The following is an 18,862-nucleotide window of genomic DNA, read 5'->3' on the forward strand; positions in this document are numbered from 1 at the left end:
AGGTCTCACGGCAGGCCCAGCAGAGACCTGCAATAGGTTTGGGTTGGTGGGGCAGGTGGGCACTGACCTTAATATAAAACAAGACCCAATATGGCCCAAAAATTTCAGCTTATATTCGAGTATACAGTAAATAGGTATAGTTATGGGCTTAAGTGCTAATGGGGAAATTAGTGCATGGCCATTAATAGGCATAATGGAAAATGCCATGTCAATGGCAGGCAAAGTTGGCACACCTAGGTATATAGATTATAGCATTCTATAAACTACCCGACTAACTGGGAAATACATCCATAGGCTACCCATGCTTTATCCATGTATAGCATGTTGATACTTCATAGAACATCGCCTAGGGCAAGTAAGTGCCTAACTGTAAATGTGATAGTACCTTTAACACTTTTAAGTGGTGCTTCCCTTTAGGCACCACTTTATAGAATTGCCCCCTTAGTGCTTCTATATTAACCAGGAGCAGGTACCATTGTTAATGTGAATCTTATCATGTGGCTTGCAATGGAAAATATAGGGAATGTCCCGTTACATGCCACTTTACATTTGTAACTGCCATGCAAGTCCCGGAATAAGCCATGGTAAATATACATTTTACTACAGTTTGGTAAAAGGGACTCTTGGGCACCTAGGTTAGGTTCTTAAATTTGTCCCCTATTTTCAGCCAGACTTAGAAGTCTAAATTTCCTCCTGAAAATTTACCTAAGTTTAGGAGCTTAAAAGTTATGCACCTAAATTAAAGGTCTGCCATTTATTTGCCTTGAATTGAAGAAGTGAGTTCCAAAACCTGTTAAGTTGTGTTATTGGTTTTTTTCCCAATGAGTTCATACTGGAAGCATACTGCCCTTATAGACATACCTTATAGATAGATATAGGTGTATGAAATTTGTACTACAAGGCATTTATTTGAAGGAATATGATAAATAGTTGGTACATAGTAAAACAAAATCTTATATTGGATAGATTTCTTGAAATTAAAACTTGCATTTATCCAGAAAGCAGCTTTTCATGCTTAACAGACTTTGGAACTCATCTCAAATTATGAGCCTGATTTAGGTGCCTTGTGCTGAAAATCAGTGCTAAGCTATTTTCCCTGTCCTAAGTGATATCCTACTGCCACTCAATTTTATAGGTTCCTAATGGTATGCATTTAGGCCCTGATTCAATAAAAGATGCATACAGTTAGGCGCCTAGATCAGTGTGACTAGCTTATCTAGGTGCCTAACTTAATTTTTTAAACTGGCTTAATTGGCACTGATAATTGAAAGCGCCATTAAAAAACAACTGAAAAAAAATGTATTATGCTAGTAGGCGCCTACCATTTCAAGGCAGACATCTACATCAAGGTGCCTACTGGCACCTACGAGGCAATTAGGCATGGTTAGGGGCCGATTTGAGTGGAGATTGGCTATGGATTGAGTTATGTACCAGTAGGCACCTACCTTAGGTGCACTCATTTAGGCCAAGAAAACCTTAGTCTAAAATGGAGTGTTCCTAAAGATTTTAATGCCTACAGGAGCATAAGAATGCTTGGGTGCTACTAGATGTGATTCTATAAACTGAACCAAAAGGTTGATTGACAATTGTGCCAAATGGCGCCTAGGAGTTAAGACACCCTTTATAGACTCAAGGCCTTAGTGAAATTTTGAGCATACATTTAGGAACTCAGCCCTAGAATATTTTCAAACAGGATTTGGAAAGCTGACCCATAAGTTCCACCCTCCACCCACCAGTTCTGTGTCTTTGGGAAAACTAGTAAATTAAGCCTCACATCTTCCTTTTCTGGACCATTTCCTGGTTTGTCCAGTTTTAAGATGCATCGTCCCAGAATCCACTTATTTGTTTGTTCAAGCTACATAAGGCTGTGTGAACTTACCTTTCTCATCTCCTTGGGGTATCTATTGTTGAACCAGCTTAGAAACTGATTCGCTTCTATAACTGCTTTGATTTCTTGTATCTACTCCTTCTACTTGAACTTCTCTGCTTTCTTCATTTTATAATGCTGCTTAGTAGTCTTTCAGAGAAATAGCATACTTGGTTGGCTTTTGCACCAGGCATAGTGGCACTCTGGTTCAAAGATGGCAAACAAATTGTAGAACAGTTGATACAGGTATACATTAACTTCAGAATGGGGATTTTTCTTCCCAATCCTCACATCAAATACATCTATTGTAGACCACACTTAAAAGATATTTTAAATGCATTATGTTTACATTGAGCTAAATTTCTATACATGGAGAGTATTCTACATTTTGGATGACACATATTAGTGAACATGTATATTTTGCATGTATTTATATAAAAATGTCTTATACTTCAATATAAAAAAAGCTAATTTAGGGTTTAATCTGTTTTAGAACTACGCTAATTTAAGAACATTTAAATTGTGCTTGGTTTGTTCCATACTATAGTGTCTGACTGGACCACATTTACCTTCTGTGCTGGATGAACATGAAACAGGGTCACTAGTAGATCGGACTATATTAGAAAATCTGTATTTTCTACTTCGATGATGCTGGAGAGTTCTCTCCTGACAGCCAGACTGTGATGAAGTATTTGCAGGTACAGTACTGCGAGATGGCTGAGCATGTGCAGCTGATTGGCCAAAACCACCTCTACAACATCTTTTCATTGGTTTCAAAGATGGAGACACTTTGTTTTCTCTCATAGAGCCTTGGGATTCCTTCCACGCTGTACTGAAATTCTCCAAAGAGCAGTTGGTGGATCTAGGGTGTGCACAATTTTCATATTCCTGTCTTTGGCATTGATCCATGAATGTTCTACTCGAGCCTCCATCATCCTCGGGTGAGCACTGTGAGTTAGTCCAGTGGAATCCACAGCGAACACTGTGCTCTAGGCTGGTACAGCTACTGTCTGTGGCAGCTGTACGAATGGTGCTGTATGGTGAAAAATCTGCAGAACGCAAAGAGCCTTGAACCTCCAAGGAGCACAGGTCTTCTGAAGAGCAGCTGTGGTCTGGGATGTCAGCAACTTCAGAGATCAGCAAGGAGGCACTGTCCACAGACACTACAGAACAAAAGCACACAAAACAAAATTGATGCCAAAATATTTGGTAATACTGCAGTGAATTATAGAAGAAGCACCACAAAATTCTAAGGCCTGTTTATTAAATGATATGAAAGGCCTACAGGGATGATCAATAAGTTTCAAGTTTATTAAAAAAAAAAATTTTAAACCGTTTAATCAGGTTTCTAAGTGGTGTACAATAAGCAATAACAATTAAGCTGGTTAATAATTAAGCTGGCCAATAAACACAATTATGCTAATCAACTTATTAAATGTTACCTCAGAAATCTGTGTCAATGCCTCTGTGAATGTCAAACTTCATACAGACTTCTAAAAATTTCATTAAATAATTTTGCATTACATGTGCACAATAACTTAAACTTTATTGCCCAGCTAGGTTATTGACATTGACTGCTGTACCATTATTTCATGCGGTTCACTTGAAAGAATCTTGTGCAAGTGAGTTTTCAATTATTGGACTGTGGAATGCTTTGCCAACAGAACTACAAATGATATTGAAATTGAAATCACATTAATTTATGCAGGATTTATTCTATGATTATAGAGGGCACAACTGCATAATGGACATAATTCTGTATATGATAGTACACAATATACTATAAGCTTATGCTGATGGCTTTAAGAATGCAATACTATACAATCTTGTATATGTTTCTGCTTTTTGTGTTGTGAGTTTTGTAAAATGCAGTAGACTCTGTTAACCGGAACTCAAGCAACTATAACTCTCATACAAGCAGAAAAAAAAATCAAAGAAATACTGTAATACTTTAAATAAAAATGAAAATAAAAATCAATGTCTGGCAGAAATTTAAGTGTAAACTTGGCACGCCACACCTGAGTTTGCCAACACTTTGCCTACCTCATGCCTGGTAGATTGTCTGGAATAGTTTATGGTATGGCATTGTCTGGGGCAGGGGTCCTCAAGAGCCGTATTCCAGTCGGGTTTTCAGGATTTCCCCAATTAATATGCATTGAAAGCAGTGCATGCAAATAGATCAAGCATATTCATTGGGGAAATTCTGAAAACCCGACTGGAATACGGCTCTCAAGGACCAGAGCTCCCTACCCCTGGTCTGGGGTACAATATTAGTTAGGCCTATTTTTAATAGTAACTATCAGCAACCAGAAACTACATTTATCCGGCTTGATGGTGGCAACTGTGTAACATATGATTGAGCAGATAGACAAGGGCGACCCGGTTGATATTGTATATCTGCATTTTCAGAAGGCATTTGACAAGGTTCTGCATGAACGACTACTTTGGAAAATTGCGAGCCATGGAATTGAGGGTGAAATACATGGATTAGAAACTGGCTGGAGCATAGGAAACAGAGAGTGGGGGGTAAATGGACAATACTCGGACTGGAAGAGCGTCACCAGTGGGGTGCTGCAGGGCTCGGTGCTTGAACCCGTGCTCTTCAACATCTTTATAAATGATCTGGACATAGGAATGACGAGCGAGGTGATTAAATTTGCGGAGGATACGAAGTTATTCAGAGTAGTGAAGACGCAGGGGGACTGCGAAGATCTGCAACGTGACATAATCAGGCTCAAGGAATGGGCTTCGACATGGCAAATGAGGTTTAACATGGATAAGTGTAAGGTGATGCATGTCGGTAACAAAAATCTCATGCACGAATACATGATGTCCGGGGCGGTACTTGGAGAGACCTCCCAGGAAAGGGACTTGGGAGTTCTGATCGACAAGTCAATGAAGCCGTCCACGCAATGTGCGGCGGCGACAAAAAGAGCGAACAGAATGCTAGGAATGATAAAGAAGGGGATCACAAACAGATTGGAGAAGGTTATCATGCCGCTGTACCAGGCCATGGTGTGCCATCACCTGGAGTACTGCGTCCAGCACTGGTCGCTGTACATGAAAAAGGACAAGGTACTACTCAAAAGGGTCCAGAGAAGAGTGACTAAGATGGTTAAGGGGTTGGAGGAACTGCCGTACAGCGAAAGATTAGAGAACAGAGGAGATTGAGAGGGGAAATGATCAAAACTTTCAAGGTACTGAAGGGAATAAACTTGGTAGATAAGGACAGGTTGTTCACACTCTCTAAAGTTGAAAGGGGATAGATTCCTTACAAACGTAAGGAAGTTCTTCTTCACCCAGAGAGTGGTAGAAAACTGGAACAATCTTCCGGAGTCTGTCATAAGGGAAAACACCCTCCAGGGATTCAAGACAAAGTTGGACAAGTTCCTGCTGAACAAGGACATACGCTGATAGGGCTAGTCTCGGTTAGGGCGCTGGTCTTAGACCAGAGGGCCGCCGCGTAAGCATGATGGACCACTGGTCTGACCCAGCAGTGGCAATTCTTATGTTCTTAAATAGCTGATACTGGCGTTAGAAACAAGCTATAGCACTTCCCCTGAAGAAGCCTATCAGTGTGAAAATGGAACTGGCCTCCGTTAGGTTGAAAAGATAAGTGCTTGTTTGAAGTCTAATTCAGTATGGCAGATGCAGTGTTGTTAATGGTTACACTCTAATAGTTGTCAGCTCTCTTTTCTCTATTTAAATATGGGAGAAACTGAATTTTAAATTTACTACAAAATATAAAACATTATATAAAAAATTAAAAAATATTAAATTTAGGGCTCTTTTTATTAAGGTGCGCTTGCGTTTTTAGCGCACGCACAAAATTACCGCACAGTATGCTTCTAAAATAACGCCTGCTCAATGCTGGCGTTAAGGTTTAGCGTGCGTAGCAATTTAGCGCACGCTATTCTGCATGTTAAGGCCCTAACACACCTTAGTAAAAGGAGCCCTTAATAAATTAATGAATTCAAATAGAGGTTTTGACCTATGATAATACCCCAAACTCTACAATCGGGGTCTTTCTATTGATTGGACTCCGTGGGGTTTTTTAGGTCTTTTCCCTCTGTTTGGATACTATTGTACACCATAGAGTGCTTTAGTGTTCTACATTATTTATTTTTATGATATACCACCTAAGTTTATCAATATGTAGTATGGGGTACAAATATTTTACATAAATAAATTTACTGCAGGTTACTGCAGCACTTTTATGCATTGTTTACTAAGAGCATGAAATCTTTAGCAAACAATGTGTTAAATAAATGACTATGTGCTTTTAACACCATTTAGTAAATAGGTCCCAATTGAAGATCCAGGTTTGAATCCCACCCCAATTACTCATCCTGTGAGCCTAAGGACTTGTCCTCATTCCCTGCTCAAACCTAAGATTGCAAACTATTTGTAATTATGTAAAATCAGGCTATAGAGTACTGACTGCACTGAGGGTGTTCTATATTGTGCCAAAAGGTGCAATTTAAAAACCATCATAATATGACTCATACAATGATTTTTCTGCTGGAGGCTAGGCACAGTGCAGTCCCTCTCCACTGTTGGTTGCTATATACTTAGGGCAATAGTCCTGCTCTGTCCATTTTTTTAGTTGCCAACAGTGCCAACACACCTGTCCTTTCATATTAGCACTTCCCATTGCCAGACTTGTACTTATTACTGCCTGCCTGATACACTTTGATTCATGTAGCTCTGATGGCATCTGCATTCACAAAGCCAGGCTTGTGGCCAAAGTCCTGTGCTTGGACTGCATGCCAGGTTCTACCAATCCACTGTCCATCAATGAGTCTCAATCAGAAAAGAGTCAATTCAGGTGGGCCCAGAGCTGGCAAGTTTAGCCCAAATAGTCTCTGCTACAGCAAAGGAAGCAACATCCCAAATACAGACAGAATGATATTTAAACCTGATCACTAATGAGTCTCAGGGAAAAAGAGTACTGCTTCTGCCAAGAGACACAGACTGTGAGAACCATGAAATAATTTTATAACAGGGTGGCTATAAAAAGTCCACAAATGTGCCTATTTTATGCTTACTTTATAAAGGCTACCAACGAAAAAGAATCCAGTCCTCCACTGCCGTATTAATTAAAATGTCCTCTATTCACTACTAAAACCATCAGAATTCAGAGCTGAATGAAAGCAACTTTCTAAATGTTGTATAACCACTCATCACCTTCAATCATCAGTCCCATTATCTTCTTTTCTGGATTCTCAATGCAATTAAAATATTTCACAAATAGTTCTCAGAAGCTGGTTTTGAAGCAGAGAAGCAGCCTAACAGAGGAGCAGGATGTGAATAGGGGAAGTGCCACATTTCATTCTGACTTGGTGCCTTGTTTCGTTGGTCAACTGCCTCCGGGAGCAGTGTTTTTGCTGGCATTTTCTATTTTGAAGCACAGCATTTAAAAAACCATGGGGCAATTATATAAATTGGCACCTCATTTTAGACGCTCCAGTGCCAATTTTATAATGGCATTTTGGCACCAAGATTCTGTTATAAATTACAATTCAAGCGTCTCAGGGATGGCCATACCCTGTGTTCACCTAAAACACATAACCTTAGGTTCAACAGAAGAGAGCAGAGCACACCTGGTCTTCAAACCTACTTTATTAGCAATCAAACATAAAATCAAATGATAGAGCATGGACTCATACAAACATGTGGTAGATCAAGGCTCAACATGCACCATGTTTCGGCGAGAATGCCTGAATCAGGAGTCCCCAAACAGGAAAATGACAAGCCAAATTTTCGAGTCAAATCCGAGAAGATACAGTGTAGTGAATACTGTGCTACTTAGGGGTTCTTTTATCAAGCCGCGCTAGCAGGGTTAGCGTGTCGGATATTTCATCACGTGCTAACCCCCGCGGCTGGCTAAAAAACTAATGCTTGCTCAATGCAGGTGTTAGCGGCAGACGATTTGACGCGTGGTATTACGCGAGTTAAACCCCTACCGCAGCTTGATAAAAGGACCCCTTAGTATGCCTTTTGATAAGGAACTCAAAAAACCAAAAGACCAGTCGTGCTCTGCCCGTTTTGATTTCTTCAACATATACTATATCTATTTCGGGATTTTGAATCTGACACAGTGTCTCACAATGATCCAGATAAGATCAAATGATGGCATATAAAATGAGATACACTGCTCTCTAAAGTGGTCAATAGTTCACAGCAGTTGCATAGTAAGGGTGAATGGCGCTTGGGGCGGTGGTGCCCCTCCCCCGCCCTTCCCCCTGTTCCCCCTCCGTGCCCCCTCCCTTTCCCCGTATCTTTTTAACTTGTCCGGCGTGAGCAGCATGCCCACGTCGGTGTCCGCTTGCCCTTTGACATCACTTCCTAGACGCAGGTCCTGGCTCTGACATGGGCAGCAAACCTCACGCCGTGAAAGGAAAAAAGGTACAGGGGAAGGAAAGGGGTGTGGAGGTGGAGAGGAGGAGGGGTGCTGCGCACTTAGGAAGACCGCGCCAGGGGCAGATGGCCTCTGCCTCCCCCTTACTACGCCACTGGTTCACACAGCAGAGGTATAACAAAATCTTCACGCTTAGCACTGTAAAAGTGATGCTATAAAAGAAATACAGATGGCTACTTTCACTCAATAATGGGAGAACATAGCAATGCTCAAAGCAACACTACCTTGTGTGCTAAAACCTGCAGTTGTATTTCTTTCACCCAAGCTGGATTCTGTCACCTGATGTTCTGTGGTTGCCACCTACATAGAAACAGTTCAGAAAGCAGTGTTAACCATCAGAGATATTAAACCACTATTAATTCAGCTTTTTCAACATCAGTAAATGCACTATGGTTTATTTGACTTGACAGACTGCTCTTCATGAAGCACAGTAGAGACTGAATTCCACTAAGCATAAGAATACCAATGTCTTCATGCTCATAGAGCAGTGGTCTCAAACTCGCGGCCCAGAGACCACATGCGGCCTACCAGGTACTATTTTGAGGCCCTTGGCATATTTATCATAATCACATAAGTAAAATAAAACAGTTTCTTGATCTCTTTAGCTATAAATTACAATATTATTATTATTAAGACTTAGCCAAAAGGAAAGATTTATAAACTATAGAGTTTTGCCTCATGCAAAATTGTCATTTCTTTAATAAAAAATTAACTATTTTTTCTGAGGCCCTCCTTCCTACAAATCCAAAATGTGGCCCTGCGAAGAGTTTGAGTTTTAGACCACTGTCATAGAGTGACATAAATCAAATAATTTTTGTATGTTCCCTCCCAAATCAACAAGATTACCTGAAACTCATGGAACATGTTCATTGAAGAATCTTAATAAATTTATCTCTAGCACTTCATTTTCTGGAATTTTGCTTGTAAGAGCTATACTTGAATCATTCCAATGGTGGAACAATATTTAATTGGTCCCTCCGTGGCTCCTTTCTGTAAATATTTCTACCACTAACATGGTTCTCAGATACACCACCTTGGGCTCCTAGTAATTCATAGCCCCAGGCTTTATGTGTAGCCTCCTCATCGGACCTGCGAGTGATATAATTATTTTAAATATTTGTTTTAAATAACTTATTATAAATAGCTACAAATATTTTAACAAAGTTAGTAACATAACTTATCTTAAACGTGGTCTTCAGAACTGAGATAGCTTATCTATTGTTACACACGTTTTTAAAAAAGTACACTGGCTACTTATCTCCCATCGGATTACTTTCAAACTGCTCCTGCTCACCTTTAAAACAAGACTCACTAACTCTCCTATCCCAGTTCTGAAGACCATGTTTAAGATAAGTTATATTACTAACTTTGTTAAAACTATTTATAATAAGTTATTTAAAACAAATAATTAAAATAATTATATCACTCGCGGGTCCGATGAGGAGGCCACACATAAAGCCTGGAGCTATGAATTACTAGGAGCCCGAGGTGGTGTATCTGAGGATCATGCTAGTGGTAGAAATATTTACAGAAAGGAGCCACGGAGGGACCAATTAAATATTGTTCCACCATTGGAATCATTGAAGAATCTTGACATATAGGCTACAATTAAGGTATCGAGATACAGCACGTTGAGTGCCAATTCTATAATGACATCTGGGTGCCAAAAAGCTGCTATAGAATATTAGTATAAGTCATCTTCAATGTGACTACATTTAGGTGGGCTCACTTTAGCCATATCAATAGTAGGCGTAATGTAATGTGTGCACCTAAATGTGGCCCTTTAGGAGCAAATTCTATAAATGGCGTCCCGATTGTAGGCAGCAGTAGGCATTCTACCAGTGTCTAACCAGCCAATCGGGACACACATTTTTAAAAAAAGTACACTGGCTACCTATCTCCCATTGGATCACTTTCAAACTGCTCCTGCTCACCTTTAAAACAAGACTCACTAACTCTCCTACTTTCATTGATAATTTTATTATCCCTTACTCCTCTTCAAAAATTCTACGATCCAACTCTCAAAGCCTTCTTGTAATCCTTCCCCCATTCGTGAAATCTTCTATGATACTACCTGTAAATCAATTTTCTCCATTATGGCCCCGACACTATGGAATATGATGCCCAACAAACTCAGACAAGAATCATCTTTAATAGTATTCAAATCTAAACTAAAAACCTTCCTATTTCAAGATGCTTTCAATACGGGTTAACCTTCTTCCCACCTTAAGAAAAAAAGACTTCTTCACCTACTGTACTTATCCTTCCCTATACCTTTTTCTTTTATAATTTTATTGTAACTTTATCTCCCCCTTATTTCATGTTAGTCAAGTCTGTCTATCTTCCCCCTTTAAAGTTTTAGATAATATTTTTTAAGTTCAATAAGTTTTATTATTTCAAATAAAATACAAAATAGAAATGGAACATCATAATACAATAAACAAGAAAGAAAGAGTGTGGATGTACAGACTAGGCAACAATAATCATATAGCAGGAAATATAAAAAAAATAAGTAAATATACAGAGATACAGATATACAGAAATTTTTTACTGTATTAACCTACTGTAAACCATCTAGATACTTGGGATAGAAGGTATAACAAGAAACTAATAAACTTGGATCAGATATTAAATTACAAAGAACAACACTGGGTATTTGAATTAAATACCGTGATTCCTAATGGGCTAAAACTTAGGGCTCCTTTTATGAAGCCGCGTTAGTGGCTTCAGCGCATGCGATTTTTAATCACGCGCTACCCCCCGCACTAGCCAGAAAACTACCGCTTGTTCATGAGGAAGCGGTAGTGCCTAGCAGTTTAGCGCACACTATTACACGTGTTAAACCGCTAACTCGGCTTCGTAAAAGGAGCCCTTAGAGACAGAGTGGGAAACTCTCCGTTAAATAAGAGCAAATAAGGAGGTTACCCAGTTGTGAATTCTATTGGTCGGAACTGTATTGGCTGTCTGTGCTATTTTACCTATAGAGTTGTGAAAAAAATGCCGCGGACATTTTGAAGTGCAATAAATGAGGGAAGAATTGGAACGAACAACGTTCACAGGTAAATTGTTTTAACTATGGACATAATATGTAAAAAATAAGGTAGAAAAGTAAAATAAAAAGGTTTTATAGGAGTTATATAATATGTGCTACTTAGGTGACTGAATTTTTATAAAGTGTTATATACTCTGTAGGGGGCATCCTTGATACAGCCATTGGGCAAAACATGTCGGGCAAAGAGAGTCCCCAGTCGACACAGAAGAACTGAGCATACAGATAAGTGCTTTTTAAGTGTATTTAAAATTGAAATTTATAATAATACTTAAACAAAACGTATATATAAAATGCATAAATGAAACACTTAAGTAAAATGTATAAAACTGAGTCAATGAGTAATAATTAAAACTTTATAATCTCTGGAAACTTTGAACTATTAAAAAATATTTTGACTTAGTATCTTTCAGATTAGTAGTTCAGTCTCTAATTCTATCTGCCCTTGACTATTGCAACATCATTTACTTGGCATCTTACAAGAAAATCTTAAATCGTATTTGGGTTAAAAAATGTGATCCAAGATGGCTGCCTCTAGCTAACTGCTGCTTGGACGCCCTCAACTTTTCACCTTTACCTTGGATAAGAAATGCCGAAAAGAAGGGGGAAAAGCGCTGGTGCTGCCTCCCGACGCTCGGTACCCCCATCGGCTACAATCAACGATTTCCTACGGCGTCTGCAACGAGAACAAGAATCGCCAGGGACATGCCCACTTGAATCGCCAGGGACATGCCCACTGGGAACACCGCCAGAGAGTAGCGCTGCAGCAAATACCTTAGTGCTTGACATCTCTATGAGCTCTGACGTACGGACGCCATCTCTCCAGCAGCAGCCAGCCAGCTCACCGCGAGATCAGAGTGCAGCCAGACAGGAAGTACTCTCTTCTCGAGAAGCTAGCATGTTGGAGGGCTTGCAGAATGGAACACCTCAGAGAGAACTACTCTCACTACATGACCCTATGACTGGGACATCTAGCACTAAAGAAAGACAAGAACATAAGAACATAAGAAGTTGCCTCCGCTGGGTCAGACCATAGGTCCATCGTGCCCAGCAGTCCACTCCTGCAGCGGCCCATCAGGTCCATGACCTGCAAGGTGATCCTGCCTAAAACCCTTCAATCCCCTTTATCCCCCTATTTATACCATTACATAATCCTATCTATACCTCTATCTGGCTCCATTGAGGAAAACCAGCCCCAAGACTCTAACCACACAAACACATTTATTCTCAGTGGTTAAACCTCCACAAGTCACATTTGAAGCTCTTTGGGACTTGGTGGTGAATTTGGGGAATACCCTAAATCCTCAAATAAAAATTTTGGATAGAGAAATAAAAGTATAGAAAGAAGAAATTAACTCTTTAAAACAAGATCTATCTTTGTTAAAGCAGGAAACCAATAAAGAGTTAATAATTGTTAAACAAAACCAAGACCAACTGGTTAAAGATAACTTAATTATGAGGAGGAAAATGGAAGTTCTGGAGAACAATACTCGGGCTAATAACTTGCGGATTATAAACTTTCCTATGATTCTATCAATTTCCCCTCGAGATATGATAAAATTATTTTTTATGGAGATTCTTAAGATACCTGAAAATTCTATACCTCCCTTTACAAGGGCTTATTACCTTCCTGTTAAATCTCAAACTCTTCAAAAAGAAAAAGTCGAGGAACCTCAGGAACATCCATTGGATATTTCCGCTATATTGGAACAATCGGACAAAGAAGTGGCTATACCAGCCACTTTTTTGTTGACTGTGGCTCTGGCTCCAGATAAGGACTGGATCCTAAATCTTTACTTCAAGAATAGATACAAGGATTTCCTGGATCTCCATATTCAAATTTTCCCAGATGTCTCTAGAGAGACTCAAAAAAGAAGAGAATTCCTAAACCTGAAATCTGGAGTGACTCAAATTGGTTTTTTTTTATTTTTAAGATACCAATGTGTCGTTAGATACATTTGAAATATGTAATATGTAATATGTCTTTGAAATATGTATTTGTAGATCCATTTCATTTGATAAGATTTATCGCAATAAAACGCCTTGAAAATGAAGTAACAACTGCGCCTATTGATAATTAGTTCTCTGTTCAGTAGTAGTTAATATGCTTTTTTGAAATTGTTTGAATTTAATTAAGCTACTCTTTAAATCTTGGATCTAATCTAATTTAGAAGACTGGTGTGTGATCAAGGGAAGCTGATTTTTTCTTTTCCTTTAATAATTTGAGTGAATTACTTTTCAGAATTGAAAGTTAACTTAATTTAAATTATCGTACTTTTCTGTACAAGATGTTTATGCTTGGAAAAATTTCATAAAATTGTATAAAAAAATAAAAAAATGTGATCATGTGAGTCCTTTCTATCAGGGACTCATTGGTTGCCATTTGAAGCGAGAATTTTGTTTAAATTTGGCTGCATCTGCTTTAAAGCTCTGTTTGGTCTGGCCCAAGGATACCCATCCTCCCAATTTAAGTTATATAAGTCGAATAAAAATACTCAAAATGACTGTTTATGTATCCATCTGTAAAAGCTTGTTATTACAAGAGATTTCTAGGTAAGACTTTTGCTTTCCAGTTAGGAAAAATTAATTCCTGGTTAAGTTAAACATAAGAACATAAGAATTGCTGCTGCTGGGTCAGACCAGTGGTCCATCGTGTCCAGCAGTCCGCTCTTGCGGCAGCCCTCTGCCCTAACTGAGACTAGCCCTACCTGCATACGTTCTGGTTCAGTAGGAACTTGTCTAACTTTGTCTTGAATCCCTGGAGGGTGTTTTCCCCTATGACAGACTCGAGAAGAGTTTTCTACCACTCTCTGGGTGAAGAAGAACTTCCTTACGTTCGTATGGAATCTATCCACTTTCAACTTTAGAGAGTGCCCTCTCGTTCTCCCTACCTTGGAGAGGGTGAACAACCTGCCCTTATCTACTAAGTCTATTCCCTTCAGTATCTTGAATATTTTGATCATGTCCCCTCTCAATCTCCTCTGTTCGAGGGAGAAGCCCAGTTTCTTTAATCTTTCGCTGTACGGCAGTTCCTCCAACCCCTTAACCATCTTAGTCGCTCTTCTCTGGATCCTTTTGGGTAGTACCGTGTCCTTCTTCATGTACGGCAACCAGTGCTGGATGCAGTACTCCAGGTGATGGCGCACCATGGCCTGGTACAGCGGCATGATAACCTTCTCCGATTTGTTCGTGATCCCCTTCTTTATTATTCCTAGCATTCTGTTCCCCTTTTCGCCACTGCTGCACATTGCGTGAACAGCTTCATCGACTTGTCGATCAGAACTCCCAAGTCCCTTTCCTGGGAGGTCTCTCCAAGTACCGCCCTGGACATCTTGTATTCATGCATGAGATTTTTGTTACCGACATGCATCACTTTACACTTATTCACGTTCAACCTCATCTGCCATGTCGATGCCCATTCCTCGAGCTTGATTATGTCACGTTGCAGATCTTTTCAATCCCCCTGCGTCCTCACTAATCTGAATAACTTTGTATCGTCCGCAAATTTAATCACCTTGCTCGTGGTACTTATGTCCAGATCGTTTATAAAGATGTTGAAGAGCACGGGTCCAAACACCGAGCCCTGCAGCACCCCACTGGTGATGCTCTTCCAGTCCGAGTATTGTCCATTTACCCCCACTCTCTATTTCCTATGCTCCAGCCTGTTTTCAATCCATATGAGTATTTCACCCTCAATTCCATGGCTCGCAATTTTCTGAAGTAGTCGTACATGTGGAACCTTGTCGAACGCCTTCAGAAAGTTGTTGAAAACTTACTTTTTTGATAAGTTTGTAACATGATTATTTCTCTAACCCTGTTTACATGTATGTTTCACTGATTGTACAGTCCTTCTTGATTGTGAACGGCCTGGAACTCATGGTTGGGCGGTATACAAGAATAAAGATTATTATTATTACTAGTCTTTAAGACCGTTATATTAACGGGTGCTGGAATAGATGTGTCTGTCTGTCTTTCTTTCTTTCTGTCTCTCTCTCTCATTGGCCGCTGTCTGTCTGTCTTTCTGTCTGTTTCTTTGGCCCCCTATCTGTCTTTCTTTCTGTCTGTGTCTCTCCCTGGCCCATATATTTCACTGATTGTACAGTCCTTCTTGATTGTGAACTGCCTGGAACTCACAGTTGGGGGGTATACAAGAATCAATATTATTGTTACTAGTCTTTAAGCCCGTTACATTAACTGGTGCTAGAATAGATATGTCTGTCTGTCTTTTTTTCTTTCTCTCTCTCTCCTTGGCCGCTATCTGTCTGTTTTGGGTTTTTTTTTTCCTCTCTCTCCTTGGACGCTGTCTGTCTGTCTGTCTCTCTGGCCCCCTGTCTGTCTGTCTCTCTCCCTGGCCCCCTGCCTGCCTGTATTTCTCTGTTGCGCCATGCCTGCCTCTCTCTCCGTGGCCCCCTTCTGTCTCCCCCCGAGCAAAGCATGATTGCTGTTTGCCCCCCAGAACACCCCTCCTCCACTAAAACAGCCCCCTTTCCCTCTCCCCCTCCACTTCCCCTTGCAGCAGTATAATTTTTACCAGCATGGGACACCTCACAACACCCTCCTGCCATTGCTGAGACAAACCACCGCTCAATCCACTGCACGTGCCACAAGCCACCCCAAGCCGGTGCACATGCTGCAAGCCAAACCACAAGCCGCAAATGGAATGCGGACACGGAGGCACGCATCACGGCGGCAGGGATCATGACCTCGTAAGTGCGCATGCGCGCTTAGGGTTTTATTATAGAGGATTATTACCTAAGCTGTGCACATAGTTCCATTAATCTAAGTGACCAAGAAACGGAAAGCACATCTGATGACCTATATAGAAGACTTTATTTGTTATATTGAAAACATGTGGAGGGGCATAATCAAAAATGTGCCTAAGTCTGAGGTTGGTTGTTTTGTGCAAAACATCCACAAACCCAGTAGGAAAAATGTCCATTTTCAAAGCTGTCAAATGTTTATCTTTTATTTTTGAAAATGAGCAAGATATAAGTTTTGGTCCTTAGGACATCTACCTTTTTTGCTCATTTTCAAAAATAAAAACGTACATACGAAAAACATACAAAAGCAAGTTTTGTAGACGGACCCACCAACTACCTTGTCTGATCGTAGCAGAAGGAATCCCCATCAGCTGAGCTAGTTTTGGGGGATTCCTGGCAGCTCAGCTGACGGGGATTCCCCCTGCTAAGATCAGCTGAGCCACAAAAGATGCATTGGGAAGGACCAAAAGCTCTGATTGGCTAAAAATTGCAATTTTGAGCCAATCAGGGTCTTGGCCCCTCCCAATGCATCCCAAGATGCATTGGGAGGAGGAAGCCCCATTACAGCATGCGGCCCTGTAGGCAGGAGGGAGTGAGCTTCCCTCTTTTTGTTTGCTCTTCTAAAGGTACGTGGGTTCTGGGGATGTGGGAGGGGGGGCTCAGGAATGTTGGGGAGATGTGGGGGGCAGAGATGTTGGGGGAGGTATGGGATATCAGGGGGAATGTTAGGATGTGAGAGGGATGTTGGGATGTGAGAGGGAGGTATGGGATATCAGGGGTATGTCGGGGATCTATACAGATGCTTGTTTTATGGGGAGAAGGGGTTGATCAGCCCCAGAGAGGCTTTCTATTTGATATTCAAATATTAATCTTGTGTATTTCATGATGCAAGTTAAACAGAAGCACGGTTCAAGTAGGATACCTAATCACATATATGTATTGTATTTTTTAAATTAAAATGGTAACAAGGGACTCATTTTAAATAAATCATAAAGGTAACAATGATTTGGAATTTGTCAAAGGAAATCAGCAATTGCCTTCTTTAGGTTCAAACAATTTTTTTTGATGCAAACAACACCAAATGCAAACAACATCAAATACAGTATGATGCATCAAATACAATAATATAATAAACACATATAAATAAAGTTTCATGGTCTACTTGTAAAGGTAAAAAGAATTATATATGTTTTTGCGAGCCAGCAGAAATACCTGCTAATCCACTAGCTAAGGAGAGGGACTCCTCATGCCAACAGTTTCAGATAACTTTATTGACAGGGCAATTTTCCATGTGTTGCCAAAGCAATAAATTCAGTGGTTAAGCAGCTAACAGCTTGTGAAATAGGAATTCTGATATTCAGCAAACATTCTGCAGTCAGTGTCCTTCCACCTGCACTTAGAAAAGAATTCCAGTAAATTCAATATTTTTTTTCAAAGCTATGCCTGCAATTGTCTGTCAAAAAAAATCTGCTGTTGGCTGTGTTAGAAGTTCATAGAGTTATTCAATATTCTGTTTTTCAAAGTATAGCTTGCCACCTCTCGTGAAAGCTAAAAATATCACCTCTATCCAGATTGGATCAGACAGACAGTTAATGAGGCTTTGTGAGCCCAAGGAACCCCCATGCTATTTCTCTCAATGTCTCAAATTTCCAAAACGAACATACAAAAAAATACACTTGGTTGAGCATTTAGATTTCCTAATTAAGAGTATTCAAATTAATTTAAAAAAATGCTACACTGTCTAGGTTATAATTTGATATGGTGGGCACAAATTGAGATATATGTGTGAATTCATATGGAGAATATTCTCATAAGCAAGAGATTTTGCATCATCTTTTCCCACAATGGGTTCATAGAATCTGTCAGGCTTCTGGGTAGTAATTTTATATATTCTGGTATTTTAAGTATAGCTCACCTTTATTCTTCCTTCTCTCCACTATCCAAACTAATCCACAGAGACAGAAATAAGAACATAAGAAGTTGCCTCCTCTGAGGCAGACCATAGGTCCATCTCGCCCAGCGGTCCGCTCCCGTGGCGGCCTATCAGGGCCATTGCCAGAGCAGTGGTCCCTGACTATTTCTATAACCTACCTCTACTCCTATCCCTATAAGAACATAAGAAGTTGCCTCCGCTGAGGCAGACCAGAGGTCCATCTCGCCCAGCGGTCCACTCCCGTGGCGGCCCATCAGGCCTATTGCCTGAGCAGTGGTCCCTGACTATTTCTATAACCTACTTCTACTCCTATCCCTATAACCTACCTCTACTCCTATCTGTACCCCTCAATCCCTTTGTCCTCTAGGAACCTATCCAAACCTTCTTTGAAGCCCTGTAACGTGCTCCTGCCTACCACAGCCTCCGGAAGCGCGTTCCATGTATCCACCACCCTCTGGGTGAAAAAGAACTTCCTAGCGTTTGTTCTATACCTGTCCCCTTTCAATTTCTCCGAGTGCCCCCTTGTACTTGTGGTTCCCCATAATTTGAAAAATCTGTCCCTTTCTACTTTTTCTATGCCCTTCAGGATCTTGAAGGTTTCTATCATGTCTCCTCTAAGTCTCCGCTTCTCCAGGGAGAACAGTCCTAGCTGTTTCAATCTGTCAGTATATGAGAGATTATCCATACCCTTAATCAGCTTAGTTGCTCTTCTCTGGACTTCCTCAAGCACTGCCATGTCCTTCTTGAGGTACGGCGACCAGCACTGGACACAGTATTCCAGATGCGGGCGCACCATTGCACAGTGGCAGAATGACTTCCTTCGTCCTGGTCG

The 18,862-nt window shown here is 40.4% G+C and overlaps 1 protein-coding gene across 1 annotated transcript in view; it reads right to left on the bottom strand.

The window, feature by feature from the left end:
- Window positions 1–18,862, bottom strand: part of FAM189A1 (family with sequence similarity 189 member A1) — a 748,741-nt gene that overhangs the window by 40,801 nt on the left and 689,078 nt on the right. Inside the window, exons 8-9 of the mRNA XM_033920182.1 lie at window positions 8,513–8,588; window positions 2,437–3,030 (exon numbers count right to left, since the gene is read on the bottom strand). Of these exons, the coding sequence (XP_033776073.1) occupies window positions 2,437–3,030; window positions 8,513–8,588 (670 nt within the window). The remainder of the gene's footprint in view (window positions 1–2,436; window positions 3,031–8,512; window positions 8,589–18,862) is intronic.

Source organism: Geotrypetes seraphini, chromosome 14, assembly GCF_902459505.1.
Source record: "Geotrypetes seraphini chromosome 14, aGeoSer1.1, whole genome shotgun sequence".
NCBI lineage: Eukaryota > Metazoa > Chordata > Amphibia > Gymnophiona > Dermophiidae > Geotrypetes > Geotrypetes seraphini.